At 35.0% G+C, this 26,644-nt stretch overlaps 1 protein-coding gene across 1 annotated transcript in view; it reads left to right on the top strand.

The window, feature by feature from the left end:
• Positions 1 to 20,823, top strand: part of LOC117324667 (calmodulin-like) — a 54,006-nt gene extending 33,183 nt beyond the window's left edge. The window contains exons 3-5 of the mRNA XM_033880603.1: positions 15,916 to 16,059; positions 18,549 to 18,791; positions 19,515 to 20,823. Of these exons, the coding sequence (XP_033736494.1) occupies positions 15,916 to 16,059; positions 18,549 to 18,791; positions 19,515 to 19,543 (416 nt within the window). The 3' untranslated portion in view covers positions 19,544 to 20,823. The remainder of the gene's footprint in view (positions 1 to 15,915; positions 16,060 to 18,548; positions 18,792 to 19,514) is intronic.
• The last annotated feature ends 5,821 nt before the right edge of the window (positions 20,824 to 26,644 follow it).

The following is a 26,644-nucleotide window of genomic DNA, read 5'->3' as shown; positions in this document are numbered from 1 at the left end:
TATAGGGGAATACCATAACATGATTCTACACCATAGATATAGGGGAATACCATAACATGATTCTACACCATAGATACAGGGGGAATACCATAACATGATTCTATACCATAGATATAGGGGGGAATACCATAACATGATTCTATACCATAGATATAGGGGGATACCATAACATGATTCTATACCATAGATATAGAGGGAATACCATAACATGATTCTATACAATAGATATAGGGGGAATACCATAACATGATTCTATACCATAGATATAGAGGGAATACCATAACATGATTCTACACCATATATATAAAGCGAAATCAACCCCGGAACATTGGATGTCCAAAACAAAAGGGAAGACAACATCAGAAATAGTTGGTATTAAAAGAAAAGGAAGGAAAACAAGATTAAAAGTCAAATTTCATACTTTAGCAACAAGAATATAACGTACTTCACTTTTTTTACCATTTTTAAGCCCTGTGTTGCAGTTTGGTTTCTAAGCTCTTGGTTTTTTCTGTGACTTTAAGTTTAAATTTGATGATGGATGATCTAAATAACATAACATGTGACAGTCGGCACAACGCCCCACAATTATTTGTCGACAGACACAAGGGAAAAACACTACACCATGAAAACGATTCGGTTTCTCTTATCTACAAAGCTATCAAAATTGCCATTATTTTCGCTCGGGCGTTCTCGCTGAAAAAAATACAAAGTGTTCCATTCACAAGTTTTGGATAAAAAAAATCAATAGTTCCTGGACTGGATCCACAGCACAGCGACAACTTAACAAACTTTAAAGATATTCATGTTTGCTCTGAAAATGAACATTTTCTACATAATTAAAACATAGAATGCTTATGTAGGTTAATAGAAATTCGATTTGTATCGTAAGATTGTAGCATTTGATATATTGTTTGGACAGAAGCACAAAAGGCATTCAAACCAATTAAAACTAGCCTGTACTAACTATGCTAGTGTTTGGAACGACATGGTCCCGTTCGCGTTAATGCCTTTGTAATTTTAAATGATGATACTTTTGTACTGATTGTCTATAGTAACTTGATAGATGCTGGATTTATAAATCAAATTGCCGGTTGAATGATTGTGCAGGTTGTAAGATGCACTAGATATGTGCACAGACGAGGGGGTTCGTAAACATTGTAGGGAATTTACATCTCGTAAACATTGTAGGGAAATGTTCATTTCGTAAACATTGTAGGGAAATGTTCATTTCGTAAACATTGTAGGGAAATGTTCATTTCGTAAACAGGCTCAGGGAATGTTGTAAACAGTGTCAAGAAATGTACATTATGTAAACAGTATCATGAAATGTAAATTTCGTAAACAGTGTCATGGAATGTAAATTTCGTAAACAGTGTCATGAAATGTACATTTTGTAAACAGTGTCATGAAATGTACATTTTGTAAACAGTGTCATGGAATGTATATCTCGTAAACATTGTAAGGAAATGAGGATTGCGTAAACAGTATCAGGAAATGTAGATTGCGTAAATAGTGATAGGAAATGTACATTTCGTCAACAGTGTAAGGAAAATGTACATTCCGTAGAAATGTTCAAGAAATGTACATTCCATTTCTTCGGCAACTTGACCTTTCACCTGTCAACAATATCTGAGGGATTTCAGCAGAAACGTCTAGAAACTCAACACTTGGCCTATAATCACATTGAAAGCAACAAGCAACGGCAGCACAACAGAGCAAATGAGTAAATCAGACAGATTCTGTAAGGCTTGTGTTCTGTTACAGGTGATTTTGCCAATTAAAACTGTGTCCGAAGATGATTAAACGACTTTGGTGACAACTCAGTAAAATGAATTATAACAAGATCCTTATTCAGCAGATCGCGAATTATTTCCAACGTAACAAGAAAAAAACGTAATATGATATTTTATTCGTTATATATTTTCTATACATAGTTAACATATCGGGGAATGTTACTAAACACTTCAGAAAATCATATTTACAACATGAAAATGAAGTTGGCCAAGGAATGGACAAATTATATTTTGCAATATTCGATAATAAAGTATATATCTACTTATTAGATATCTACGCAATATCTTTGAAGAAATCTAAAATGTATGAATTAGAACGATGGTAGAATTTTCAAATTAAATGTTATTAATAATAATAAAAGGAGGTTCCACCTGGTGTGTAAGTCATATATTTGTCTTATTTTGGACAGGGGTTTTGGTGCTGTTGAGTCGTAACAAAAACAAACAGCAAATGATCCACTTTAGTGTCGATGCATGAGTTTGGTCACAGCTTGGTTGGATCTAGTGCTAACAAAATTTGTTACTAATGTAGAATAGAGGAAGCTACAATACATGTATATGTAGACTAGTTTACAGAATATGTTTAAGGTAAGGTACAGTGTTCTGTGCTATATTTTTTTTTCACATCCTACGTCAAAAGCGAAATAAAAAATGCGTTGCTATGGTGACATGCCTTTACCGACTTCTAATAATGTTGTAATATACTAGATCGAAGACCATAAATCCTTCGGTCGAAAGTCATTTTCTGTACTGTCAGGTTACTTCAGTCAGGTATCCATTCTCTTTACCGGGGTAATGTCTACGGGAAATTGTTTATTTTTCTCTCACGTGTTTTGTGTAAAACTTCGTACCAAGGCAACGCCTATGTATTTTCCGGAGCTCAGAAATGTACGGAATGACGTCTTTCGTAGAATACATATATATATATACGGGACACTTTACATTAGTAGTCTATCATGGAATATAAACGATTTTTCAAATGCATGGAAAACCTCATTAAAGCCAGTCGAAATGAATCCATTTCCATCAAGTTGCCCCTCGCATGTTCTAGAAAAAAAAACATACACCATGCTACGTCGATGACACCGTTCAGTCACATAACTCCGGAATTTGAAAACAAAAATCGATAACGTAAATTGATGCTGAATATCGGTACAGCCCCATTTGTTTGAAATGTATAATAGTTATGTTAGACCTAGATGTTTCTGGTTGTCGTAATAACATTTGTACATGTACCTATCAAACGACCACATTGATGCATATCATCAATGTTCCAATGTAATTATACCAGAACTGGCTTTTTCATCCGTGATGTCGATATTTGAAACTCACACCAGAGGGCGCTTGCCCATTATCTAAAACACTCGAATGACTGAAACAACAAAACATCTCATTCTGTCAACCTTTGACCTTTTACATCATACAACTATACTTTATCAAATGATTGTATTGGAGAGGAAGGGGATAGTTGGAGGAGATTTGGAGGAACTCTTTTTTTTTTGTTACTCACCAAATGAATGAATTGTCACTTGTACATGTATGTTTCGTAATCTGTTGAGATCGTATCACCTATCAAACTGTTGGCATTAACTGACTTTAATTGCCAGTGAATGTAATACAATAAACACCAAACAAAAACAAACAAAAAAGAAACTATTAAACAATTCGCCCTAAATGACTTTTATTGTAGATAGGGCCGTAAAGAAACCTTAATGTTACATTTCAAATTTGAATGTTATTGTTTTACCTGAATGTGTGTAAGTCTTCAGAGGGCATGATCGGAATCATGAGATAAAGGTTGAATTTTATGGTCAAAATGGATCTTTTTAAAGGAATGGTGGAAAAGGATGTTTCAATACTTTTGGAGTCAAAAGGAATTTTGAATTTTGAATTTTATGGTCAAAATGGATCTTCAAGGAATGATGGAAAAGAATGTTTCAATACTTTTTGGAGTCACATTTTGCAATAGAACAATAACTTTGGTTGTAATCCTATGTTCTTAACGGAAATTTGTTTTTGATTTTTAGTCCTGGTATTTTGGAAAAATGACAGAAATTATACAAACCGCAATTTTTGAAAGCCCAACTAACTAAAAATAAGACAACCGCCAAAATGTATTCTTTTGTCTTATCTGCCTATCAGTGTATGTGACGTTTGTGCATCAATGTTTCAGGATAAATTGTTTTAAAGTTGTCTATATTTATCTCTGCTATTAGGTTAAGAGTGATTTATAGATAGCCTAATAGAAATCTTATAACTTGTTACTAAAAGTAAAACATTTCAATAAGCGCTTTGTATGACGTCATCAGAAAGTGTGCACTTTAGAACTAGAAGACATTCTCAATGGTTTATTAAGATGGGGTGGAAGTAGGAAAAGTGTTTGATCCAATAACGTTGTTCTAACTTAAGGAACATTTGGGAATGGTACGGCCGGGAGAAAAGGTACTGGTCACTACTGCTCTACAAAAGGGGGAAATGGGAAAACATGTTTAGTAGTTCAGCAAAGTTCTAGCGAGGAGAAAATCAAAAAGGTGTCCATTACATATTGCATTTAGTAGATGAAGTTGATTTGATAAGTATGATAAAACATCTGTAGCAAGGGGGATAGAAAGAAAAAAATGAACATTGTATCATGAAATATTCTTGGTACATGTACATATGTAATATCAAGGATTCGATAGAAAACGTACCAAATTAATTCAACACAGGCTCAACTTGCCGTGTTGCGTACCTTCAACAGCCAGTGTGACGGAGACTTCATGTGGCTGGATCCAGCCGCCATTAATTATTCAAGGTATGTCCCTTGATCGCGGTTTTGTTTATCGGTACACATTCACTATCTGATAAATCTCCATTACTTCGGAAAGGTTCTGTGCGGTTTTGACCTCTTGTTCTGAAAACAGTCATCCACAATGGCAGTCCGAGTTTGCCTTGTCAACTTTCATCCCTCAGAATATGATACAAAGTAGAATCATGCAATCGCCATGTTTAAGACTAGAACCGGATCCTGAAATATGTTTGTAGCAAACTGTAATTCAGAGTATGCTATTTTTAGGGGGGGGGGGGGGGGGGGGCGTTTAAGGAACTTTTTGACCAATAATTGTAAGAATAATATAAAATATTCAGTCCTTTAGAATATTTCACATGGAGGTATGAAAATGACAGATCATCAAAGATGAAAAATGGAGTTTTCACATGTAGAACGATGAAAATCGAGTTTTTAATGTAGATTGAGTGTTGAGTAAAACCTTTTAGTTTTTATGGTGTTACTGTCGAAACTGTTTCAGTCGTGCATCAATCGTTTTGAAAACAATGTCAAATCTTGTCTGCAGGAAGTATTAATCTCAAAATGTTCAAGACGTCTGTGGATACCCTTGGAGTTTTACCAAGGTTTAAACTATCTTAAAACCGTTCTGTCACTGTTAATTCTACACAGCATTGCGTTTTACTGATACGAATCGCTACTATCTTTGTAATAAACACTGCTTCAAGAGTCGTTCCAATTATCTTCCAACCCATCCCGATATCTACTTAAAAGGGAGTAATATCGCCCGCACATCCGTTAGTTAGCGATGCCGGTTTCACCATACACAGCTATGCTAACTATGAAAAATAGTGCATTCGTTCCTCCAATTAAGATCGACTTACATGTACAGAATTACTGACAAAAAGCAACGTGACACTAAAACAAAAAGCTATTACGAAGAAAAACTTTCGACTTGAAAATAAATCTCCATCATCTTAGATCACGTGACAAACTTTTATTGTCTTTGCAAAATGAAGGCCAGACTGTCTTGCCGGTTACACGAATTAGGTGTTGCATTAGTGAATTAGACATTCCAAATGAAGCAACTCATCATATGTTATGTTTACAGTTGACCATGTAACTTTTATTTTGATAGTTAAGTCAAGGTCGCCAATTATTGTTCGCGGGCAAAGGGCAGGGTTTTTACGAGCGCTGTCTGGGGTCATTAGGAAACACCGCGCGCGCAGGTGTCAGTGATATGTGGCTCATGAAGACAAATTGATCACAAGAGTGCTATCGAAGTCTTCCCGTAGGGCTTCCGCAAAGGAAATATAGTTCCAAATTCGGAGCCGGAAATACCAAAGACCTGCATTTCTAAGAATGATGAAAACGCAACTAGATAGTATAATCACTTGAATGTTATATGTTTTTTATTTCAAATATCAGAATCTTGTCAGCTGCCAGATAGTCGATCAAACCGTCGTGTGTGTGAAATGGATGAATTTTACATACATTTGAAATATACTTGACTATTGACAAATATTTGATACCTTTTACACACGCTTTTGCATTTAATTCAGCCTCAGTGTACAGTTATATGCCCAGGAAGTATCTGGTTAAGATCAAGCACAACAGATACATAGAACTGTTAGTGGTTCAGCGCGGTCTCAAGGGAGCACGCCGGTATGGTGGTACTGCGCCAAACAGAGATCTGGCACTGGCGATCGTCTCCGCTCGAGGACGCCCGGGACATCTTTCGTACATGTGTTTTGTTGCGTACAAGCACGTTGATGACCTAGGTCTTGACACCGTCAGCTACACGCTTTAACATGATACTTCTCAGACAAACGGTGGTTCATAAAGTAGTGTATTATAATGGCGTTTTAGTGTGAATTGTTTTTGGCAGAAATCCTCTTTTAATAAAAACAGAAACGAGACTTTCCTGTATGTTGGAAATATTGTTTTTTCAATGGAGCTAGATTAAGGTTTGGCGATATCTGTACCTAGTAATTATTTATCAAATTTTATGATTTGGAAACAGAACTTTTATACTTCTTATCATAGTAGTCCGTTCCTGACAAGCTTACAGTATTTATAATGATAGATTGGTTCCATGTACGAGTAAAATGCATCAACTGATCCAAATATCATCCCTGTAACCCTTTAATTATTATTCAGCCAATAAATTGCTTTTTCCTTTTTTTTTTTTATTTAAATTTTTTTTTTTTTTTTTTTTTTTTTCAATTTTAAATTTTGAAATTTTGACTCTTGGTTTTTCACAAGTTTTTATTTTTCACGTTAACTGAGAGAGATCATCGTTAGGGGAAAGCAATCAGATGCCGTTAGACTGTCCGTGAATGACGTTGACATTGACGAAATCGTTAACATGACGGGACACTTATCTATACAATTGAAATATTGATATCTAAAATGTCCAAATACAGTCATGAGTTTCAATTCATCCATGCATGTATGAACATACACCGCATGCAACAGTTACGTTCATAGCTGTGTGAATGATATAGGATATCCGATAAACCCAATAATTAACAATTAAACAATTAAACAATTCCATCAAATCAGGTTTATTTGTTTTGTCATACCTAACATAATTCTGATTTTTATTTATCCTTTAGTCTCTCGCAGTACTGACAGTCCTAATTAAACGAACCGACTGTATGATGCATTTTTTTTTTTTTCTTTTTACATTCATTACATGTATTGATCATGTATATGTGTATATGACTAAATCATATTTACGGATGATGTACACTAAATTGTAGTTTGTACAATCCGTAGAGAACGGTTTTGTGTGAATGGTCTCTTTCAGACGGTATTGCTGAGAGCATGGATGTCATTGTGTACCAAGGAAATTATACGACAGCCGACAAATGGACAAGCTCTTCTCATAATTAACGTTTCCTTGGCCATCGGCAAAGTCGTTTAATGAAAACATCCTACTACCCGAGCCTATTTCGATAAACCCCATCAGTCCCATTTTGATATCGATCCAGGTCCCAAAAGGCTCCTTTTCTCTCTCTCTGGAGAAACGTTTGACTGTAAACGCCCCTTAACACAGTCGTATCTCCCTGTTAAGAATCCATTTGTGTTTGATGCTGTGTATTTGATGCGAGTTAAATTCCAGGACTGTCTACCGATAGATGAAAGGCGGTTTTCGGTACTTTTGAAGAAGCATGGTGTGGAATTATAACAGAGACTTGACCATCGGTTAATATACAGGCAATTGATTCATTGGGGTCATGAACTTGTGTTAAATGATTATGGCCAGATATAATTCTGGTTAATAGAATCCGCTTGACCGCCCACAAAATATACGAGATCCAGTTTTTGATTAACAGAATGATGTAAAAGAATAAAAACAGGCTGTATTGGTGTATGGTAGGCATATAAAAAGTATTATTCATTATTGATCGAAGTAGGTTACGGTTTAAGCTTACAAACCAGAAAGTTAAATGATATTTAAGAACATAAAGTAGCTATGTTTAATATTATTTTTTTCTGTCAACAAAAACATCTTTTGTTTTCATGTCTATTTTATTTTGTGTTAGGGTTGACCTTATTGGCAGAAGGAAGTTATAATGTAAGCTTACAAAGTAGGTAGCAAAGATATTATAAAGTGTATGAATTGGACAATGGTTTCATCTAATTTCATATTTCTACTGACAAATTAAATTTCTTTCATTAGGAAGTCGTCATTGATTCTAATTTTCTCATTGCCAATAAATTGAGACTGAATTTGTGTATTAATAAGGAGTCAATCTGTTGATACAGCATAAGACCAATGGCCTACTATTGTGTATATCAACTGCAGTGCTTTTACGTACTGATAACTAAAAATTATATTATATTATGAACAAAGGCGAAAATAATATGTTTCACGAACGGCGGTGTTGTAAAAGTGTGTAAAAGTAGGGCCGTGATTCTCAGTGGGTAGACCGTCGGCCAACGCAACGTCAGATGAAGATTTGAGGTGAGGGAAGCTGACAAGCTGACATGCTATTCTGTGTTCTTGTGGTGTTGTGTCCTTGGGCTAGACACCTTACCCCCATGGCCCTGGATATAATGTGACAGGGGTTATTTTGGGTCAGACTCTCCTAGTAAGAATGTGACAGGGGTTATTTTGAGGCCGACTCTCCTAGTAAGAATGTGACAGGGGTTATTTTGAGGCCGACTCTCCTAGTAAGAATGTGACAGGGGTTATTTTGAGGCGGACTCTCCTAGTAAGAATGTGACAGGGGTTATTTTGAGGCCGACTCTCCTAGTAAGAATGTGACAGGGGTTATTTTGAGGCGGACTCTGCTAGTAAGAATGTGACAGGGGTTATTTTGAGATGGACTCTCCTAGTAAGAATGTGACAGGGGTTATTTTGAGGCGGACTCTCCTAGTAGTAACTGATGGCAACTGTATACAGGACGCTAGCTCCCCAAGGGGCTTTAAACCAGAATAAACCGAAAAAGCTTCGTACAGTTACGATATTAAAATCTAATAACGATATTAAAATCGAAGTCCATTAAATGTCCATGATTTCTTATTTCAATCTTAATTGGAAATTTGACAACATTAGTGGAAGATCAGTGAATTTCACATTATTAAATAAAACGAAAAAAATATATAAAACTGTTCCGAAAATCGATGTGAATGTTTTACATTAAGTGTGAAGTATTGTATTTTTGTGCTGTAGGACTACTCTCTAAATTGCATTGAGCATATGCCTTGAATCGTCTTAACAGTAATCTTTGTGTTACGAGTGGAATTTGGTTAATGGCAAAAGAGAACATTCGAGGCAGAGATTACATTTCCATTTCTATATCGAAACCATAAGGTCACAAACACGGGTCAACCTTATATTGGCTTATATGATGTAATTAACTTATAGTAATGATTTTTTTTAAACTTGAATTGAAGCTTCTCTCTATTCTTCAAATGTATTATAAAAAGAACCATAACAAATGTTTAGTACCGTCAAATGACCCTATCCTACAGCTAGGGCGTCAGAATTGTACCTGCCGGCTCCATTGTATGATTCGAAGGGGCGACAAAATGTGGGATTTTATCTTTTCTCTTCTTTCTTAACAACTGTTTCTTCTTCGTGATACATATGTGTATCTCCCTTGACACTGTCTCCCTTTTTGCCTTTAGTTTTACGCTCGCACCGGTAATGAAGGCTTTGGGTCTGTCACCTGGCTGAGGCATACCAGTATCTTTAAAAAAGGTAGTTGCTACTCCTGCTCAGCGCTTAGCATTTTGGAAGTAGTACGAATGGGTTGTTCGTTGCCAGTATCATTCGACAAAGTGGATAGGCCTTCTGACCAGGCAGTAGTCGGCATCAGTTCTGGGCTTCCAAAGGGAGACACGCGCGAACATTCCAAGCCCCTCAGAATACTCACTTATTATTGGTATTCATCTCGCACACAAGGAAGACTGCCCTTGAATTAACAAACATGTTGATAGAACATTAAACAATACCAAAGCAAGCCAAACATCAAAGGACAATAATATACATGACGTCAAGAACTCGGAAATGAGACATAGTTTACCGGAAGTTCGTGCTTAATTACTTCCCTTTGTTTCACTTTATTTTATTCAAGTATTAAACCTCTCTTAGTTATTTCTTTTTCCTATCATTGCAGTAGCCATATTGTAGCTCTACCGGAAATGGCGTTATCAGAAATAACTCAATTCAGACGAGCACTGAAAAGGAATACTAAAAACGAATCCATCCGTGATTTTCAAATAGAATGTAGGTCAGGCTAAACAGAAGTTAAGAATGCGATAATACAGTGTTTTAATTACTTAATTAGTATTTGCTACCTTTCATTGACAATTCTAATTAATGTTTACAACTTCATCTAAATATAGCATGATGATCATCAATAATCTACCGACACAAATCAGTTCCACTTGCTTCATTAAAAAGTAAATGTAATTAACCGTGATTACTATGAATTTCAAATCAATTTGACAACGGATTACAAATACACGTGTTTAACTTTATATTGTAAAAAGATTACGAAATATCGTTAGTTGCCTCCCCTGGTGGAATATTTTTTAAGATTGCTACTTTAACCGGATTTGAATGGTGGGTGTCGTCAATTGACAAAGATTTGTATGGCGGGTGTCGTCGATTTGACCTAGATTTGTATAGCTGTTGTCCTCGATTTGACCTAGATTTGTATGGCGGGTGTCCTCGATTTGACATATATTTGTATGGCGGGTGTCGTCGATTTGACATAGATTTCTATGGCAGGTGTCCTCGATTTGACCTAGATTCTATGGCAGGTGTCCTCGATTTGACATAAATTTGTGTGACGGGTATCGTCGATTTGACATAGATTTCTATGGCAGGTGTCCTCGATTTGACCTAGATTTTTATGGTTGGTGTCCTCGATTTGACATATATTTGTATGGCGGGTGTCCTCGATTTGACATAGATTTGTATGACGGGTGTCGTCGATTTGACATAGATTTCTAATGTCAAATTCGTATGTGCAAGCATTATTTCAAATTTATTAATTTGATCTAAACAGTTTTTCAAATAACCAGTTCAATAACCGCAACCATTGTATTTAAACCTTAAGGATAAGCTAACGGGTCTTGAGCTTTTAGAAATCCCTCTCCCAACCTTTATTGAAGAGCATTCCTTAAATAGATTTTCTGATAATTTTCCTAAAAGCTTCGAATCGCTTTCCTGTTACGAGTCCAATATTGCAGGCTCGTAAAACGAGTACAAAGTTTTTAAATGAATGTTATTTCCAATATACCTTTACAAGTCTAAGCCATTTATGAACTATTTTCAACAGATTTTAATATATTTTATTTACTTCCACTTTCGATGGCAAAATGTTACGTGACTCCAATCCCAACACGATCTTTACTGACCATTATCCAATCAAGGTAAAATGGGTAGCAACACTTGACTTGCTTTAGCAACAGCAATCGAAAGGTCACATTATTTCAACTAGTTCTCTGGTAGCTAAAATGTCACATGACCTTGTCAAGTCATACGATAGCCCGAAAGATAGTCTGAGCTCTTGGAGTTTTGCTGCAGCCAAAAGGTTGTCTGAAGAGTAGTAATATGGTAGTCGAAAGGTCACATGACTTCGGCTAGTTCTACGGCAGCCGAAAGATAACCTAAACCATTGGAGTTCTACGGTAGCCGAAAGGTCACATGATTTCGTCCCGTTCTACGGTAGCCGATAGGTCATATGCATGATCCCGTCTCGTTCTACGGTAGTCGAAAGATAACCTGAAGCGTAGTTCTACAGTAGACGAAAGGTCACATGATCCAGTGTCGTTCTACGGTAGCCGATAGGTCACATAATCCCCTCTAGTTCTACTGTAGCTGAATTATCACATTATGTGAAGAAAAGTCAATGTTTGGGCGATCGAATGACTGACTGATATATGTATATACATGTACAGTCTATAATTGGAAGATTTTTCAAAAAATCAAAGTACATGTAGATAAATCGCAACTCTGCTTCCAACCGACTTAGTAAGGAGAGCATCTCAGCTCGTTCTATAGAGAGTCCGTCTTTAGAGCAAGATGATGGTCTGAGTGCGATAACTATCAGACTTCTAAAATATAATGACCTCTCTCAAACAGTCAAGGAACGTGAAATTCTGAAATAATCAGCAAAATAAATAGTTACAGACATAAATATTATCACACAGTATAAAAAAATTCTTCGAGAAAGTAAAAGCACGCAAATTAACACAGTCTGACAATGGTGTGATGTTACTCCAAATTTATAAAATATATTTATGAAGGGCTTCTTTCAGTTTCACGTAATATTAGATAAAACTTTGTATATATATGACGTTTATAGGTTTGTAAATGCCAGTCTCTGCTAAACAAGTGTTAATTTTTGTTGGATTATTTGATCATGTTTCTATCAAACTGTCACGCACACGTGTCTGATAATGACTGCAGAGTGCAGTACACGTGCTAGTTGGCAGATAAATGTTCGTCATATATCCATAAAAATGTCCGACGAAATGATAAAAATAAAATTACATGACAAGCAAAATGAATTATTGTCATTGTGTCTCAAAAGATTGATCGGTTCTTGTTTTTATCTTCTTTCCATCTTTTTTTTTTTTTTTTTTTTCATCCATCGACTTTCGCATATTAGTTTTACAATAATAATTTAATTTTACCTTCAGTTGTATCGTACGTACTACATCAGAATCAGAAAAATGATGAAATCTATTTCAAATATTTAAATGCAATGTTATCACTATTGCAGACTTCTCTGGCTATAAATTTAGTATTCATTATTCATATGTTGTAAAGATGTGAACATTTGCTCAAAGCAATGCACCATTATCTAAACTCTTAATCAGAAACGTTTTGTATGATATATCTTGGATGATCAAAAAAATATCACGTGCTAACACACAATTTGTGAGCTGTCTTTATCGCGAGTGCACGCGTACCAACCCATCGAACGGTTCGCCAGAAAAACCAAGATGGCGTCCAATGTATTGAACACAAAAAACCTGACTTTAAAAAGCGATGACAGAAGATTATCATACGCATTTTATGTGACCGGTGAAATCGATGACCACTGTCATTCCGATTCGTAGGATTTACTGTTAAAAATAACGACAATCATGCACTTTAAATGATTTTTTTCAATAACAATCACCTCACAATGTACCTTACGCTGTTTACATACAATGGAGGCCGCCATTTTGAATTCATGCGCATGCTTGCGCACGCTACCGTTCAGGATCGTCGATTTATTGTCACGCGAGCGCGTGTAATCCTCAACACGCCTCGGGTCATTTCAATGTTCCCTAGCTCATAGAAATGTACCTTAAGATATGTGAAAATATGGGGAAAACAACTTACCTGTCTAGTTTTCTGTGATATTTCCAAGGCTTTGGCACAGAGGATTGGAAGTGAAACTAAGGAGTTATGGTATATCAGGCATGTTGCTGGACTGGTTGATGGATAATGTGTCTGATAAGAAACACGTTTTTTTTTTGTACATTATATAATATTCTACCATGTTTGCTATGCAACGCCAGTTTTGATTGGTTTAAAACCATGTATTATTTTCCAATAACCCACGCTCGTGCACGGTCGGGAGTCACGGCTGTAACAATTTTATATATCTAATATTCACCCGTTTTATAAAAGGTTACTTTAGCCGAGTGGGCTAATGGGTTAGTCTTTCAATAAATTTTTATCACGACGCGAGTTCGAATCCTACGTGGGATTTCTCAGGGCTCCATCCTTGGCCCACTTTTATTCATCAAAATATATTAATGATATAACCGACAATGTATTAGCTTCTCATAACGTTTTGCTGAAGATACATCTTTTTCATTCTCCGATAAATCTCTGTAACTTATTGAACATACCATAAATAATTATCTTTCCAAAATACAATCGTGAAAGAAATGTTTGCTTAAATTCAATCCTTCAAAAACTGAGGCATTGCTCTTCTCTAATAGTGAACTAGGTCATGTGATTGATATACTTTTTATGATGTAAGTATTGAATTTGTAAACTATCATATGCATCTAGGAGTACATGTATATATCGATACAAATTGTAAGTGGAGCTTTCATATAGAACACATCATTGAAAACAGTCGCAAAACACTTAGGTATCCTTCGTAAATCAAAATCTTACTAGAAGAACATTAAATAGAATATATAGATCCTTACTTCTTCCAGTTTTAGAATATTGTGATCTTTGGGACTGTTGCTCTATTGCTGACGGGGAAAGGTTAGAAAAATTACAACGAGGCTGGCCGCATAGTCACTAACTTTACTTCTTATACAAGCAGACAATCACTCTATACTAAAACGGTTGGGAGACTTTAGCCCAGAGACGATCCCGTCGAAAACTCTAATTGTTTTTTTAAGATGCACAAACATTGTCCTTCTAACTATCAGAACACCATACTCCCTCCTGTTGTTGCTAATAATTCTCAACACAATCTCCGTAATTCTGGAAAATATAACTTGCTGAACAACAGACTTGAATCCTCTAATCAACCCTTCTTTCCCTCTACTATGAGACAGTGGAATATATTGCATTTAAACATCAGACACAGTGTATCATTTTCTGCTTTTCAAAATTCCATTCATTGGGATACCAAACTTGTATTACTATGGCGAAAGAAAAAATGATATTCTGCATACAGGATTAAGAAACCATGCTAGTAGAGATCAACCAACCAATTGTTTTCCCATAGACCTTAGTGTTAACGTTTTGGATTATTTCATTCAAATTCTTGAATTGAATATGACGATTATGGTTTATAACAAAAGTTTAGGGTCTGATATAACACCTAATCAAAAAAAAAAGTTGGGTCCTTCAGCTCAAATTTTCTCCAGGGTAGCCATTTTGAAAATAGGTGAATTTCGCAGTAAAAATTCTCAAAAATCTTAAATGTTTACCTGTTTACTATTATTACGTGAACTTTTGGGAAAAAAACCAATCGGACTTAAGAAATTTATATCAACATTTCTTATTGATAGTTACCTATCAGGCTACATATCTATTTTCTCACTTCATAACATACTGGCCAATCAGTGGCTGCCAGACATTTTATCCTTGGCTCAACGTTCTATACACAGGGGCTGTTTCAAAAATATATTTTTTCAATTGGTTGGTTGTTCCCTAGTACATTAGGAAATCGCTTATTTAGAGGCAACCTTGTTGCTGATCAACGTTGTCATTCATACTTTCCGGTCGAAGACGCCCTTTGTTCCCTTTGTAACTGTAATACTTATGCTGAACAAAGAATAACGCTCTTCAGTGAACTCATGTCTTCCATCTCAACGAGAACCTACTTTTTTTGAGTTTCTAATATGTCTGTACAGGAAAATAGTTAATTTGCATGCATATTCAGCAATATACCCAGGATTCTAATAAATTTTAGCCCCCGTAACTTTTTGTTTCTCTACACATGCATATAACATGTAACCAAAGTGAGTTCGCTTCTACTATAGTTAAATCATAGTCGCTATATAGTTGGCGCTTTAAGTTGACCTGCCTGCTTTAGTCATTCGTAAAACCTTGTCAGATTCCTGTACCCAGCCGAAGTTTGCCGAATGGAAATACATAGTACTAGTATTAATGAGAGCAACCTAGCGGTGAGAAATAGTACTAAGACGGATAACCTAATCTATCTAGCTACGTTCGAGGAGTTCCGAGTAAATTAGAATAAGTTAAAATCACTGACTTTGATGTTATAACAAGCTCGGCAGGCGGAGAGAAATGATACTAAAACGTTTCGAGTGTGCGTCATTTGTACAAGGAATCATGGCATGAAAGAAACCAGAAATCTAATTGTTGACATGATTCATTATAATTGACTGTTTCTGTTTCAGAGCTCCGTGAGGCCTTCTACATGTTCGATAAGGATGGAGACGGTCGAATCACCGCCTCTGAACTCGGAGTCGTACTCAAGTCCATGGGGCACACACCAACCGATACAGAGTTACGGGACTTGATTCACGAAGTGGACGCGGACGGTAGGTGGCGAAATATAATTAAAATCAAACTCATTATGTTTTCTGTACTTCAATCCATGTTTCGTATCATACATACAAAATGTAAAATATGATTTTAATAAGTTTTTTTTGGCAGGTGAGAAATGAGAAATATTCAGCTGGTACCAAAGTATCTAGTTAAGTAGAAATTTCACCAACATTTAGACAGCCGTCAGATATAGGATTGAAGTTTTTGTAAAAACCTACTTATCTAACATTTGTCTATATTGACATGTGCTTTGCTTGCAATTTTGATGGGACATTTATATTGAATTTTGATGGGTTTATATTTGTACACAGGGAAATGTCTATTGGGAGCATCGATACATGATTAGGCATGCGCGATTTTTATTTAAGTGAATCAATTGTACCAAATCGCAATTAAACTAGAAATTGTTTACTGAAGATGTTCACAGTGTCGTTATTGTGTGCAGAAATTGTAGAATGTGTTTATTTTCTGTTTAAAATCAATAAAATGCTGTCAGAATTAAACAAAGCCTACCGATCCGTAATATTGACAATTGCAAGCAAATTGATATTGCTCACATGACAAATTCCCTCAAAGCTAAAAGTCACACAATAGAGGAAACAAGGGAAAGTGATATTAAATTACTTAATTGTCAGTGACATTTCAGCGGCTTGTTAAAAATGTTTCATTTTAGCTGAAATATAGAGTCTCTCCCTATGATTATATCTCTACGATATAATGTATACGAAGTAAAAGTTTTGTTTTAGAACAACTCGGAGAATATTTTGTTCCCCGTGGTTTCTTTGAAATAGCGAACCTCAAACTGAACAAATGAAAATGAAAAGATTAACCCCATCGCAAAAAAGCACAATCGAAAAAATCTATATATATTTACGAATCGTGACTTTTTTTCCCGATGTAGATATACTGCTTCGTTAGACTTATTCGCGAGACTTTATTTTCGAGTAATCAAAAAGGAATTTACGAATTTTACATTTTAGATGTGCCTGAACAAATGTTCAAAAACACACAAGTTTAAATGCACGCTCGTCACTCCCATTGGATGGTTTAAAATAAAAACTATATGTTTACATTGATTTAATTATCGTGTCTTGAAAAAAAAATTAAAAAAATAAAAATCACGAAAATGTTTGTTTTACAGTAGGTCAACACCGAGGTAAAAGTACTAGTCTTTGACATCACCGGTGACAGGACTCGCACTATTGACACAACCTAAGATAAATAGTCGCTAGAGAGTTACCGATACCGTCACAGACGATCATAATTTAATTACTAAAAAGTTTCTCCGCGTCTTATTTTTAACATGAGTGATCCTTGGAGAGGTATACTTCACAGAGTCGGTGAGAACGAAGTCGTCTGGCGGGAAAAAAATGATATCTGATTAGAATTGATTGTGTTCTCCTAAATACAGATTTACAGATGGCGCCTGGGGTCCTAATTACACCTTCGATGGTGTCATGACATCATGGCAGTTTTTTCCCTATAGACAAAATGCGTTGTACCTTTTTTGTGTAATCTATTTCTCTGATATAATATATCTTTGAAACAAACTTCTTTTTTTTTCATTTTGAAATGTTCATTGACAGGAATTCCCAACTTTTTATTAAATTATCAGTCATTGCAACTTGGGTTGTGTGTGTATTCCTATCTTTAACGGGCACTTTTTATTAAAACGTCTTACTAGTTTAGAATAGAAACATCTACAAAATAAGGAAAATGAACACTTTGACATGTTTTCAAACATTTCGTGACCATATTTGTAATTATTGCGTTCATATGACCGGACGAGATCTCGCGTGACCCAGGCTAATTCTTTATGCTGGAAATGACTTCCTGTGAGACTTTAATCACGTGATTCGTATTTCAAATATGGCCGCGATATGTTTGGAAACTCGGAGTTGGATTGTAAAATGAGTTAATTTACCTGTTTATGTATGGTCAGGAATGTCGAAAAAAATCTATCTTCACGACGCCACTGAACAGTTTAAAACATGCAATACAGTTCCGACGTAGCGATAAGAACCGTTTACCGTGCTATTAGTGTTCAACCAATCTTTCAGCAACATCATGTGTTGTTGGAGTTATCCTTGACTAATACCAATTTAAATAACCAATGTCTCATCCGTTTTTCACTTATTCCAATCCATGCCATAATTTTGTATAGATTCAACACCGTATTCTTGTTAAATCAGGTTTGTTGTCATTTTTCTTTGTTATTTATCAAAACTATCAGAAGCAGATTTCAAAACCTTTTATGATACACAGGCAATATTTCTACACGTGAATTTCACGTGAATTTTTTTCACGTGAAATTCACGTGAAGGAATATTGCCTGTGTATAACACTACTTACATCTTTTAATTTGTTTAAATTTAACTGAATTTTTTCCATGTTCCCCGACCGTTTTGACACTGTAGTCATTTCTTTCTAATCTGTTTTATTTCTATCAATCAATTCTAAACTAATTTTCTTTATATTCCAGGAAACGGAACGATCGAATTTAACGAATTTCTAGTAATGATGTCTAAACGATTGACGTCGGATCTAGAAAAAAAGGAATATGTAGACGCCTTTAAAGCCATGGACCAGAATGGGGACGGGGTGATCAGTGCATCCGAACTCCGACAGGTACTCAAGTCTATGGGCGAACGGATTAATGACAAGGATATAGATGATATGATGAAGGCGGCCGACCTGGACGGTGACGGTCAAATCAATTACGTCGGTAAGTAGGACCTGGGTATGTCCTGTCCATATCGGATTTCAATTTATTTCGTTTCCATCGGCGTTTCTAAATTTATTTATTTCATCGTTTGCAAGTTTCTATCTTTCTCTCCGTCTTTCCTTCTTTCTTTTTCTTTCCTTTTTACTTTTCTTTTTTTTCTTTCTGATTCTTTTCAGTTTTTTCTTCGCTCTCTCTCTCTCTCTCTCTCTCTCTCTCTCTCTCTCTCTCTCTCTCTCTCTCTCTCTCTCTCTCTCTCTCTCTCTCTCTCTCAATCAGTGTATTTGCTTCTTTCTTTCTTTCACTTTTCTCGTTTTCTTTGTTTTCTTTCTGACTTTCTTTTCTTTTTGTTTTTGTTCCTTTTCTTTATCATTTTTGCTTATTTATGTCTTCGCTAACGGTCCAATCACATTTAATTTAATATATTTAGATACTCCCTCCCTCCTCTATCTGAATATATTTCCTTTGCCCTATCTAAACCTCGATCCATTATAGTGATGACTTTATAACGAGGTGTTATTGTATCGATTGTTCATTACACGGGTTATGTTAATGTCATTTTAATATAAAAAAAAATATATAATTAAGATATTTCCGGATTTCTCTATTATTGAGTGAAATATACAATCAGTGAAATTAAAATGAGATTGTAAATAACTCACCACGAAAAAGTCACATTATACAGAATGTACATTTATATAACGTTTATTATTATTTTTCTTTCAGAGTTCATCCAGATGATGAAACATCGGTAACATAACATGCCAAGCTGCTGGAGCGGAATGATGTCACGTGACCACCCGTTACCTGGTCTCGAGATTTCAAAGACTTGTCATCATATTGTTTTTTATCCATCGTTCTTTCTCTCTTCAATTGATCTTGTAGCTTTACAATCGCACAGACAACATAGCTGTCTTTTCGAGTAAATTATTTAACATTTTAATCTAATTAATACGTAATTAATTGATCCCACTGGATACTATGCAATAAGATAATTTCGGGGAAAACGAGGATTTTTTTCACCTTTGTATTACCATTATTAGAGAATTTAGAGAATGTCGTTCTAAGGGAAGTAACTCTTACAACATCTAGTCCGTGGAAGAGTTGACATCCTTATTTAGTTATTTCCATTTTGGATTTTTCCTTCGTGAACATTTTAAAGCATCTTCATTTCCGATTTCTTCACGGCTGGAGGTTTTATTACCACAAAGAGAAGATTTAACGAGGGATGTTTTATTACACGATTTTAATATTTTATTGTATAATTTATACATGATGTGACGTTGCATTTCAATGCAGGCATACCTACCACATTTTTTTTTGGCATTTTTGCATTTTTGTACAACTGCAGTAAATTCTCTCTCTGGTATATGTAGATACAATATTATTATTATCATCATCATAAATTAAGGGGAGATGATATAAATTGTACATTGTACGTTGGCATTGGTTTAAATGTTGAGACATGCTGTTCAATAATGAGTTTTCAATTATCATCTTATTTCATTTTAATTCATAAAAAAAAATTAATTCGCGATGTGTTTTGTCTTCCCCCGCGTAATTGCCATGAATGAACAAAGCGACAAGCATTATAATTGTATTTGTGAATCATTCTCGTAGTTCGAAGTACGGTATTATGATTGCAACGAAAAGTAGATGCATTATCAAGAGGTTTTCCGAATGGAAGGATCCTCAAACACAACACATCATTCTATCTTTTCGCATTGAGCAAATCTAAATCCTCTTGGTCATTCATCGTATAATTTGGGACACAACTGTCACCTAAATTGACGGATAATTTGAAAAATGAAAAGAAGTCGTGATGTATTTGAAAAAGTTAATAAAATATCATTCATAGATTTTTTTTTTATTTACAGGAAACTCGTAATTATATTCCGTATTTGATTATAATGATTTGTGCTGCCGGATGGAGGGTTTCGAGTTCCCGTCGTGGTTCCTCCTGAGAGGAGGGTACCGACTTTGTACACTTTCGTAGTTTACTTACAAATAAAATGGCATTCCAGTTACTCTGAAAGTTTCCTTTTGTTTTTATTTTTTTTATAAATTGGATCTCTATTTTGACGAATAAGACAGAAATCCTTAACAAAAACAAAACAATGGATTATATACTTTGACAATGTTACATGCCCCAACATGTCGCTACACAACCCAAAAATATGCTGAATCATCAATATACATGATGAAAAATATAATTTTGATGAGGTCGATTTAACCATGTATAAACTGATATTTAAATGCATTACATGTAGTTGCTTTATCATTTTTTTTTTAATTTTGTGGGAAATCAGAAAGTGGGATGGGTTGGATAATATAACACTTAAAATCAGTATTTCATTATACTCGTTTGAATGTGATAATTAATCAGGCTGATGTACATATAATGATTATATAACTTATGAATGTAGTTATTGGCAAGGTCCATATATACTTAGTTGCACATGAGTTTGACAATTTTGTCGGCCATCTCCGTTCGTTAAAGGTTACAGTATGTCCGGGTCAGAGAAACGTTTGTTTGAAACGGTCAGTGATATTGAGCGACCTTGTTAGAGCTATCTAATACAGATTTCTAATTATAACCGTACGATACACTGTTTTTGTAAACTTTTTTTTTCTAGAAGCAGCGGTCAAAATTATTTTGATAGGTGTTCATGTTATCTGTTTTTAACCAATGGGAATTGACAAAAAAAAATTTAAAAAAAATTGATAAGGCATATAGCACAGCGTGACTAAACAACAAAACATATACCACAGCCTCAACACACCACAAAATATATAGAACAGCCTCAACACATCACAAAATATATAGAACAGCCTCAACTCATCACAAAATATATAGAACAGCCTCAACACATCACAAAATATATAGAACAGCCTCAACACATCACAAAATATATAGAACAGCCTCAACACATCACAAAATATATAGAACAGCCTCAACACACCACAAAATATATAGCACAGCATCAACACACCACAAAACATAGCACAGCCTCAACACACCACAAAATATATAGCACAGCCTCAACACACCACAAAATATATAGCACAGCCTCAACACACCACAAAATATATAGCACAGCATCAACACACCACAAAACATAGCACAGCCTCAACACACCACAAAATATATAGCACAGCCTCAACACACCACAAAATATATAGAACAGCCTCAACACACCACAAAACATAGCACAGCCTCAACACACCACAAAATATATAGCACAGCCTCAACACACCACAAAACATAGCACAGCCTCAACACACCACAAAATATATAGCACAGCCTCAACACACCACAAAACATATAGAACAGCCTCAACACATCACAAAATATATAGAACAGCCTCAACACACCACAAAATATATAGCACAGCATCAACACACCACAAAATATATAGCACAGCATCAACACACCACAAAATATATAGCACAGCATCAACACACCACAAAACATAGCACAGCATCAACACACCACAAAACATATAGCACAGCCTCAACATGCCACAAAACAACAGGAATGATAACCATTAGAGAATAATATTACGATGATATTCTGAACACATAGACTGGTATGCACCTTTACCAAATAGATACTGTCTGTTGCTTACCTACATTCCCAGTCACATCGAGCACGAAAGCAAAACACGAACGTATTTTACAAACCACTGTTTTATCAGAGGAACATAAAACTATGCACGCAAACCTGAAAAAAAAAATCATTGATAGATTGCATGTAGTGGATTGTTGGGTTCTCTCTTCGTAATGTACCTCGGCTTCTTCAAGTCTGGTGCATCTTTGATTGTGTCTAACGAAAGCCCAATAGCATCATGAATATCTGTGCACACTGTATTTATTGTCCAGTAAACTTCGAAGTATGTGTGCAAAACTAAGGACATCAAATGCTACATATGAATATTTAATATGATAACAAGTCTTCAGTTATCATAAAAACCATCGTCCATGTTCATAGCGCTAGATTTGTGTGTTTTATTAGGTAAATACAAGGATTGGTAGAGGATACGGAGAGTCGGAATCGGTGTCAAATGTTTTGGACTAGACACATCTCAATGGGAGCAGCACATTGATATTTAATTACAATAAGAAATTTGAAATTAATTCTTTAAATCTTTTAAATCTATGTGACAGAAGCATCCCAGACTGAATTGTAATTCAGACAGATCGTTTGCATTATACAGTTGGCTCACAAACATAAAAAGACACATCAAACAAGACATAGCTTTAAAAAAGACAAACGGCATAGTTTTAATGCTGGTGGTTATAAAATGTAAAACTGCTGGTGAAATAAATCAACTAATGCGCTTCAACAACGGATAACAAAATTATATCAGTTTGAATCATTTTTGGTGATAATAAGACTGCATTTGAATAAGGAATATAATCTTATCAATGTGTCATTTGAAAAGATACAACCACTTATTCAGCTTGCATTCAATCTTAACTTTGTTTCGTTTTTAACTGCATAACTGCATTTTGCATTTACCACTACATTGACCAATCACATGCGTCATCTTGACCAGTAACGCCACCTGTCGCGTCATATCCGGGACCAAAAGTATGTCGAAAAATACCATAATACTCTTCAGGATCCTCGGTGTAGGTAACTCTTCGACAGGCGCCGGTTTAAGATTTCTTTTCTACGATGAGCACAACATGGCTAGAGACACTGGCGAAGATATGCCGATCTTGGCAGCTTCGTCCAGCGCAACTTGCGAACAGACGATTGAAAAATCTTCTGAATTCTATAATTGTCCCAAAATTGTTCATCAAGAAGATAAAATGAATGCTTGTTGTTGATATCAATCCCATATTGTTCATTAGTTTGGCATCAAGGTCATTTAAAGGACGTTTACAAAATTTTAGACACAAGCAGAGATTGATAAACGATGTTTCAGATTTTTGTGACAGTTCTCACAACCGAGTCCTAACAAGCACACATCTCCACCAAAATAGTCATTTTAACCAGGGTAATAACAGATTTGATCGAAAAGTTTTATTTTTTAAGCATTAACATGCGTGTTATTTTCAATTACTTTTCTAACAAAAAAATAGTTCCGTTAATGAAATATGACTGTACACGCCGTACAGCTCTCGCACCAATATAACGATTTTCAATCGCTTATTAAGACACCTTCTCTAATTCAAATTTCTGCAGATATTTATAATTTTGTTCATTAGTCGCTGTATTTTGTAAGATATATCAAATCTATTCTGTTGCAATGAGTTTGAGGTAGAAATATATTCTTATTAGACTATATCTTGCTAGGAGAAGTTTATCTCTGTCATGTAACTTTTTGGCATGCGACAAAATCAGTCAATCTAAATTACCAAGTTTGGCTTAAAAACTGAAAGAAAAAGAAGAAAACATTTTTCAGCAATTTATCTAAATTGAGCAATTAATAATTTGATGATACATGACTTGATTTTTGTGAATTATAAAAAAATATTGTTTTTATTCATCATCCGGTTGCTTGTGAATTAATATACAACATACAAGAACATTAATCAAACAAGAACGAGGTAACTAATTAAAGTGTCTTAATGTACAAATGCGGAGTAAATTGACAAAAACATTACGAATACTAGCCTACAATTCGGTTATTATAAGCATATTGTCTACCACACGACGCAACGCCAGCTGTAATGATCTCCCACACACCTCACGTACCAACTATGATAGATGCACATTGAAAAGAATGACAGTGTAAAGTATTAATCAAATCAGCTCGGTAAAAAAAATTGCCACCAATGCATTTGGAGTAAAAAAAAAAAAAATGCAAGGAATTGTACAAATGACACACAAAATGTTGGCACCTTTCAAAACTAATTGAGTGTTAGATCTATTACAGCGAAAATTAATTAAAACTGCACCATGCTGCTGTTTCAAACTTCCAGGGCTCATCAGTAATGCTAAAGGAGGCGACCAAAAACGTGTAACACAACATGCCCAAATATAGTCACATAATATAGTCCAGTTATGAAGATATGAAGAACCGACAAAAGAGCCGCTGAAAATGTTTTTTTAAAACAACGAAAATAATTATTCTAACAAGGAGAAATATAGAATTAAGAAAAAAATACTTTTTTATGTAAATATGAAAAGAAATGTTAAAAGAAAGTTATTAGTTTTAAATTGTAATAATGATTTTTTTAACAAATGCAAATCAACAACAAGACTAGAGCAAATGACAAAGAAATTATGAATGTCAATAAAAACAATTTCATAAAGTAAATATAAAAATCTTATAATATTTTCTTAAAATACTATGGGATAGGTATCGGCAATGACTGGATTTTCCCTCAAAGAATATGAGGTTTAGGGTCCTCGCATCAGTCAGTGTCAGATTAGGTCATACAATGTAAGTCAATGAGACATTAGGAAAGAAAATCATAGAAAAAAGATGATTATAAGGAAATAAGGCAATACAAAGAAATGATAAAAATATCCAGGTTTTACTCATTTTTGTTCTTGTTTGACACTTTCATTCTGTTTTTTCTACTCTTGGTGTCTGCTTGACGCCTGTCCACAAATGATCCTGGACTTATTCGAGGAGGATTTGTACCGATACTTCGAGGAGAACAGGAATCAGTCGATTGTCCACGATATCCTAACTTCATGAACAGTTCTGGCTGGTTTGAATTTACTGACTTAGACAATCAGACGTTCTTCAACATAGACTAATATATATCTTATATAGTTTGTTATTTAGGTGATTCTAACTATCTGAAAGTAAATAATAATGTATGTTGTCGAACAAAAGATTGATTAAGGGATGTATATTGTGCTTAAGGAAGGTATAATGGTAGCCAAATGGCTGGTCCTCAAAACACTTTTGAACCTTCACTTGACATGACAATATGACCTGTCAGATACGGTTGTCGCTTTCCGTAATTTCTTTTGGGATACTTTCAGTAGTCGATATTCTAAATTCTCAAATTTTACCTTCTCTCGTCATTTTCCCTTTTAAGATTGTGACAATGTGGAAAAGAAATGTCGTTGGTGTTCATGAAAAAGCTATTGATAGAATAACACCTTTTATGCCAAATCAAAAATAGAAAATACAAATGAAAAACTCTATATACGAACATAGCATCTGTATCATTATTTCTATGGAAGAAAGGTTATCCACCAAAACATACTGTTAACTTGAATGTAAAAAGATAGCTCTAAAACTTATGTTCTCAGCAAATTAAAAATAGATTCATATTTATCTTGGAGGACAGGTAATGCTGTGGCACGAATACAAACATGTTTATAGAGTTTAATTATTTTATTAAGTTCCAATATTGTAGGGATGCAAATGATGGGGGGGGGGGGGGGGGGGGGTTGCCATTAGTTTGGATATGGAAATACATCTGTGTATGTAGAGTGTGCAGGGATAATTACTGTTGATTGTTGTGGTATACAATGTGTAACAACCATTTAACAATTAAGTTATCTTTAACTTTTCCCCAAAATTACATTACGACAAAATGTTAATATTAAAATAGGGACCTTTTTTATGGAAACATATGTTGGCGATAAATACGTCGTCAATCAAAAATCGTTTAAGATTAATCATTTTGAAAATAATATTAAGATTCTAAAGTGCCAGACGGGTTGATAAAGCTGTTCTGTTTTCTTAATTTGTAAATATATTTTTTGATGAATTTTATATAATGATGCAGCCGGTACTGAAACATGTGTGACCCCAAACTTCTTATATAAGTCAAAGCTAAAGAGCAGCCAGGACATCCTCACACACAGACCTTTCTTGACGAATACGCGACATCTAGGACAAGTTACTCTCTGAGACGATTCCTGTGGAGTGACCGCG

This window comes from Pecten maximus, chromosome 3 (genome assembly GCF_902652985.1).
Source record: "Pecten maximus chromosome 3, xPecMax1.1, whole genome shotgun sequence".
In the NCBI taxonomy this organism is placed as follows: Eukaryota; Metazoa; Mollusca; class Bivalvia; order Pectinida; family Pectinidae; genus Pecten; species Pecten maximus.
The sequence above is the reverse complement of the archived record's forward strand: the minus strand, read 5'-3'. Positions and strand labels throughout refer to the sequence as shown.